This window comes from Somniosus microcephalus, chromosome 13, assembly GCF_052327205.1.
Source record: "Somniosus microcephalus isolate GS21.2 chromosome 13, FLI_Smic_1.0, whole genome shotgun sequence".
NCBI lineage: Eukaryota > Metazoa > Chordata > Chondrichthyes > Squaliformes > Somniosidae > Somniosus > Somniosus microcephalus.
In genome coordinates this window covers 1,320,533-1,327,274 of record NC_140999.1, presented here as the reverse complement: position 1 = coordinate 1,327,274, position 6,742 = coordinate 1,320,533, and the positions used below count along the sequence as shown (strand labels likewise).

At 58.6% G+C, this 6,742-nt stretch overlaps 1 protein-coding gene across 1 annotated transcript; it reads left to right on the top strand.

Annotated features, from left to right (window-relative positions):
- Nucleotides 1-1,152: 1,152 nt before the first annotated feature.
- LOC147107944 (homer protein homolog 3-like) lies at nucleotides 1,153-2,631 on the top strand (the record flags this gene model as incomplete). Its single annotated transcript, XM_086006011.1, has 3 exons — nucleotides 1,153-1,329; nucleotides 1,530-1,661; nucleotides 2,423-2,631. Coding segments are annotated over 3 exons (498 nt in total), but the record flags the coding sequence as incomplete, so codon positions are not given.
- Nucleotides 2,632-6,742: the final 4,111 nt, after the last annotated feature.

The following is a 6,742-nucleotide window of genomic DNA, read 5'->3' as shown; positions in this document are numbered from 1 at the left end:
CACCCAGAGAGTGGTGAACCTGTGGAATTCTCTGCCACAGAGGGCGGTGGAGGCCAGTTCATTAAATATATTCAAGAAAGAGTTGGATATATTTCTTAAGGCTAAAGGGATCAAGGGATACGGGGAGAAGGCAGGGACAGGGTACTGAATTTGGATGATCAGCCATGATCTCATTGAATGGCGGAGCAGGCTCGAAGGGCCGAATGGCCTACTCCTGCTCCTATCTTCTATGTTTCTATGTAACCCGTACTCCAGTGAGAGTCACTGTGGAACCCGTACCCCAGTGAGAGTCACTGTCTGTGGAACCCGTACCCCAGTGATAGTCAGGGTCTGTGGAACCCGTACCCCAGTGATAGTCAGGGTCTGTGGAACCCGTACCCCAGTGAGAGTCAGGGTCTGTGGAACCTGTACCCCAGTGAGAGTCAGTCTGTGGAACCTGTACCCCAGTGAGAGTCAGTCTGTGGAACCCGTACCCAAGTGAGAGTCGGTGTCTGTGGAACCCGTACCCCTGTGAGAGTCAGTGTCTGTGGATCCCGTACCCCAGTGAGAGTCAGTGTCTGTGGAACCCGTACCCCAGTGAGAGTCAGTGCCTGTGGAACTGTACCCCAGTGAGAGTCAGTGTGTGTGGAACCCGTACCCCAGTGAGAGTCAGTGCCTGTGGAACTGTACCCCAGTGAGAGTCAGTGTCTGTGGAACCCGTGCCCCAGTGAGAGTCAGTGTGTGTGGAACCCATACCCCAGTGAGAGTCAGTGTGTGTGGAACCCGTACCCCAGTGAGAGTCAGTGCCTGTGGAACTGTACCCCAGTGAGAGTCAGTGTGTGTGGAACCCGTACCCCAGTGAGAGTCAGTGTGTGTGGAACCCGTACCCCAGTGAGAGTCAGTGTGTGTGGAACACGTACCCCAGTGAGAGTCAGTGTGTGTGGAACCCGTACCCCAGTGAGAGTCAGTGTGTGTGGAACCCGTACCCCAGTGAGAGTCAGTGTGTGTGGAACCCGTACCCCAGCTTGCGGTGTCTAGGGGAGTGACGGTTCTCTGGGTGGCAGTGATGGGTTTTGGGGGAGTCTAACTTTCTGGGGTTTGGGGTTTACCGGTTTTGGGGATTTGCTGGTTTTTGGGGGTATCGGTTTGCCGGTTACCGGGGTCAGGGTTTGATTCTCAGTTTCTCGCCACAGGGAGCAGCCCATTTTCAGTGCGCGGGCCCACGTGTTCCAGATTGACCCAACGACCAAACGAAACTGGATCCCAGCGAGCAAGCACGCCGTTACCGTCTCCTTCTTCTACGACAGCACCCGCAATGTTTACCGGATCATTAGTGTCGGCGGCACCAAGGTAACCGCGGGGGGAGTGGGGGGAGAACAGAGTCTGAGAGACCCAGACCGCGCGCGCTCCGCAACCAGACCGTGCGCGCTCCACAATCATGTCTGATCATTAATGAGAACATAAAAGCCGATGAGCCTCGGCTGGAGAGCAGACATTGCTTGGAATCGACTTGCTGGGAATCCTGATTTAATGAATTCTTTTGATTTCAGGCAATTATCAACAGTACCATCACACCCAACATGTCATTCACCAAAACCTCGCAGAAGTTCGGGCAGTGGGCAGATAGTCGTGCCAACACCGTCTATGGTCTGGGCTTCAATTCAGAGCAGCAGCTCGCACAGGTACCTGACTGGGGCAGACCTCAGTTATACCAACGTGGTTATTGTAACCGAGAAACCGGAGTAAATGGCCAGGACACTGAACGGGCGTCCCCCCACAGGGAGAGAGATCAGCGGCAGCTTATTTTCAGACAGCGCATTAACGGAGAGGTTTTAATGTGGGGAGTTTCGAGAGGGAGTTCACACTGGAGGGATCAAGGTATCTGAAGGTTGGTAGAGCAGAGAGGGGAGGAGGAGACTGGCGATACATGGGCTTAGGATGCAGGGCATGAGGAGGTTAGCGGTCGGGAGGAGTGAGACCCAGGACTCGGATGCTGGGCTGTTGGATTGGTGGGAAGTAAGGATGGGGTGAAAGATGAACAGAGCAGGATGTGTGCTGCAGTGTGGAGGTTTGAGAGACACGTTAGGAGATAGCTGTAAAACTGAGCCTGGGTAAAGTGAGGGAGAAGGTGAGATATTGAAAAGATAACTCCAAGTTAGGGTTGCAACAAGCTGCAGATTGTTTGAGGTATCGAGAGTTCTGCAGCTTCAGAGAATCGGCACAGAATGAGTTCATGTAGCTGATTGTACGATGAGTCACAATGTCAAGAACGATCTTTTGTTTATATCACCCCTCTCATGTCCTCAAGACATCCCAAAGGGTTTCACAGCGAATGAATTACTGGTGGGGAGAATCCAGAACCCGGGGGCTCATCCTTAAAATTAGAGTTAGGTCTTTCAGGAGTGAAATAATTCCTGATTCTGATGTTTCTGTTCTGTTAAAGTTTGCAGAAAGGTTCCAGGAGGTGAAGGAAGCTGCGCGATTAGCGAGAGAGAAATCCCAGGATAAAACCGAGCTAGCGAACCTGGCACTGGACATCGCAGCACCCCAGGTAACATCTGGAACACCTGGGGGCCAGAAAACTGGTCAATTGTGCAGCATCCCATCGTATTCATATTCACCCACAGTGTAACTCTCCCCCCGGTGTGTAACTCTCCCCCGGTGTGTAACTCTCTCCCCCGGTGTGTAACTCTCTCCCGGTGTGTAACTCTCCCCCGGTGTGTAACTCTCTCCCGGTGTGTAACTCTCTCCCGGTGTGTAACTCTCTCCCCGGTGTGTAACTCTCCCCCCGGTGTGTAACTCTCCCCCCGGTGTGTAACTCTCCCCCCGGTGTGTAACTCTCCCCCCGGTGTGTAACTCTCTCCCGGTGTGTAAACTCCTCTCCCCGGTGTGTAACTCTCCCCCCGGTGTGTAACTCTCCCCCCGGTGTGTAACTCTCCCCCCGGTGTGTAACTCTCTCCCCGGTGTGTAACTCTCCCCCCGGTGTGTAACTCTCCCCCCGGTGTGTAACTCTCCCCCCCGGTGTGTAACTCTCCCCCGGTGTGTAACTCTCTCCCCGGTGTGTAACTCTCCCCCCCGGTGTGTAACTCTCCCCCCGGTGTGTAACTCTCCCCCGGTGTGTAACTCTCCCCCCGGTGTGTAACTCTCCCCCCGGTGTGTAACTCTCCCCCGGTGTGTAACCTCTCCCCCCGGTGTGTAACTCTCTCCCCGGTGTGTAACTCTCTCCCCGGTGTGTAACTCTCCCCCGGTGTGTAACTCTCCCCCCGGTGTGTAACTCTCTCCCCGGTGTGAAACTCTCCCCCGGTGTGTAACTCTCCCCCCGGTGTGTAACTCTCCCCCCCGGTGTGTAACTCTCCCCCCGGTGTGTAACTCTCCCCCGGTGTGTAACTCTCCCCCCCGGTGTGTAACTCTCCCCCCGGTGTGTAACTCTCCCCCGGTGTGTACACTCCTCCCCCCGGTGTGTAACTCTCCCCCCGGTGTGTAACTCTCCCCCCGGTGTGTAACTCTCCCCCCGGTGTGTAACTCTCCCCCGGTGTGTAACTCTCCCCCCCCCCCCCGGTGTGTAACTCTCCCCGGTGTGTAACTCTCCCCCCCCGGTGTGTAACTCTCCCCCCGGTGTGTAACTCTCCCCCCCGGTGTGTAACTCTCCCCCCGGTGTGTAACTCTCCCCCCGGTGTGTAACTCTCCCCCCCGGTGTGTAACTCTCCCCCCGGTGTGTAACTCTCCCCCCGGTGTGTAACTCTCCCCCCGGTGTGTAACTCTCTCCCCGGTGTGTAACTCTCCCTCCCCCCCCGGTGTGTAACTCTCCCCCGGTGTGTAACTCTCCCCCCGGTGTGTAACTCTCCCCCCGGTGGTGTAACTCTCCCCCCGGTGTGTAACTCTCCCCCCCGGTGTGTAACTCTCCCCCCCGGTGTGTAACTCTCCCCCCCGGTGTGTAACTCTCTCCCCCGGTGTGTAACTCTCTCCCCCGGTGTGTAACTCTCCCCCGGTGTGTAACTCTCCCCCCCGGTGTGTAACTCTCCCCCCGGTGTGTAACTCTCTCCCCGGTGTGTAACTCTCTCCCCGGTGTGTAACTCTCCCCCGGTGTGTAACTCTCTCCCCCGGTGTGTAACTCTCCCCCCGGTGTGTAACTCTCTCCCCGGTGTGTAACTCTCCCCCGGTGTGTAACTCTCCCCCCGGTGTGTAACTCTCCCCCCGGTGTGTAACTCTCCCCCCGGTGTGTAACTCTCCCCCGGTGTGTAACTCTCCCCCCGGTGTGTAACTCTCCCCCCCGGTGTGTAACTCTCCCCCCCGGTGTGTAACTCTCCCCCCGGTGTGTAACTCTCCCCCCCGGTGTGTAACTCTCTCCCCCGGTGTGTAACTCTCCCCCCGGTGTGTAACTCTCCCCCGGTGTGTAACTCTCCCCCCCGGTGTGTAACTCTCCCCCCCGGTGTGTAACTCTCCCCCCCGGTGTGTAACTCTCCCCCCCCGGTGTGTAACTCTCCCCCCGGTGTGTAACTCTCCCCCCCCGGTGTGTAACTCTCTCCCCCGTGTGTAACTCTCCCCCGGTGTGTAACTCTCCCCGGTGTGTAACTCTCCCCCCGGTGTGTAACTCTCTCCCCGGTGTGTACTCTCCCCCCGGTGTGTAACTCTCCCCCCGGTGTGTAACTCTCCCCCCCGGTGTGTAACTCTCCCCCCCGGTGTGTAACTCTCCCCCCGGTGTGTAACTCTCCCCCGGTGTGTAACTCTCCCCCCGGTGTGTAACTCTCTCCCCCGGTGTGTAACTCTCTCCCCGGTGTGTAACTCTCCCCCCGGTGTGTAACTCTCTCCCCGGTGTGTAACTCTCCCCCCGGTGTGTAACTCTCCCCCCGGTGTGTAACTCTCCCCCGGTGTGTAACTCTCCCCCCCGGTGTGTAACTCTCTCCCGGTGTGTAACTCTCCCCCCGGTGTGTAACTCTCCCCCGGTGTGTAACTCTCCCCCCGGTGTGTAACTCTCCACCCCCCGGTGTGTAACTCTCTCCCCGGTGTGTAACTCTCTCCCCGGTGTGTAACTCTCCCCCCCGGTGTGTAACTCTCTCCCCCCGGTGTGTAACTCTCCCCCCCGGTGTGTAACTCTCCCCCCCGGTGTGTAACTCTCCCCCCCGGTGTGTAACTCCTCCCCGGTGTGTAACTCTCCCCCCGGTGTGTAACTCCCCCCCCGGTGTGTAACTCTCCCCCCCCCCCCCCCCCCTGGTGTGTAAACTCTCCCCCCGGTGTGTAACTCTCTCCCCGGTGTGTAACTCTCCCCCCGGTGTGTAACTCTCCCCCGGTGTGTAACTCTCCCCCCCGGTGTGTAACTCTCCCCCCCGGTGTGTAACTCTCTCCCCCGGTGTGTAACTCTCCCCCCGGTGTGTAACTCTCCCCCCCGGTGTGTAACTCTCCCCCCGGTGTGTAACTCTCTCCCCGGTGTGTAACTCTCCCCCGGTGTGTAACTCTCCCCCCCGGTGTGTAACTCTCTCCCCGGTGTGTAACTCTCTCCCCGGTGTGTAACTCTCCCCCCCGGTGTGTAACTCTCCCCCGGTGTGTAACTCTCCCCCCGGTGTGTAACTCTCCCCCCGGTGTGTAACTCTCTCCCCGGTGTGTAACTCTCCCCCCGGTGTGTAACTCTCCCCCGGTGTGTAACTCTCCCCCCGGTGTGTAACTCTCCCCCGGTGTGTAACTCTCTCCCCCCGGTGTGTAACTCTCTCCCCGGTGTGTAACTCTCTCCCCGGTGTGTAACTCTCCCCCCGGTGTGTAACTCTCCCCCCGGTGTGTAACTCTCCCCCCGGTGTGTAACTCTCTCCCCGGTGTGTAACTCTCTCCCCGGTGTGTAACTCTCCCCCCGGTGTGTAACTCTCCCCCCGGTGTAACTCTCTCCCCCGGTGTGTAACTCTCCCCCCCGGTGTGTAACTCTCCCCCCGGTGTGTAACTCTCTCCCCGGTGTGTAACTCTCTCCCCCCGGTGTGTAACTCTCCCCCGGTGTGTAACTCTCCCCCCGGTGTGTAACTCTCCCCCCGGTGTGTAACTCTCCCCCCCCCCCCCGGGTGTGGTAAATCTCCCCCCGGTGTGTAAACTCTCCCCCCCGGTGTGTAACTCTCCCCCCGGTGTGTAAATCTCCCCCCGGTGTGTAACTCTCCCCCCGGTGTGTAACTCTCTCCCGGTGTGTAACTCTCTCCCCGGTGTGTAACTCTCTCCCCCGGTGTGTAACTCTCCCCCCGGTGTGTAACTCTCCCCCCGGTGTGTAACTCTCCCCCCGGTGTGTAACTCTCTCCCCCGGTGTGTAACTCTCTCCCCGGTGTGTAACTCTCTCCCCCGGTGTGTAACTCTCCTCCCTCCCCGGTGTGTAACTCTCCCCCCGGTGTGTAACTCTCCCCGGTGTGTAACTCTCCCCCCGGTGTGTAACTCTCCCCCGGTGTGTAACTCTCCCCCCGGTGTGTAACTCTCCCCCCCGGTGTGTAACTCTCCCCCGGTGTGTAACTCTCCCCCCGGTGTGTAACTCTCCCCCCGGTGTGTAACTCTCCCCCCGGTGTGTAACTCTCCCCCCCGGTGTGTAACTCTCTCCCCCGGTGTGTAACTCTCCCCCGGTGTGTAACTCTCCCCCCGGTGTGTAACTCTCCCCCGGTGTGTAACTCTCCCCCCCGGGTGTAACTCTCCCCCCCGGTGTGTAACTCTCCCCCGGTGTGTAACTCTCCCCCCGGTGTGTAACTCTCCCCCCGGTGTGTAACTCTCCCCCCGGTGTGTAACTCTCCCCCGGTGTGTAACTCTC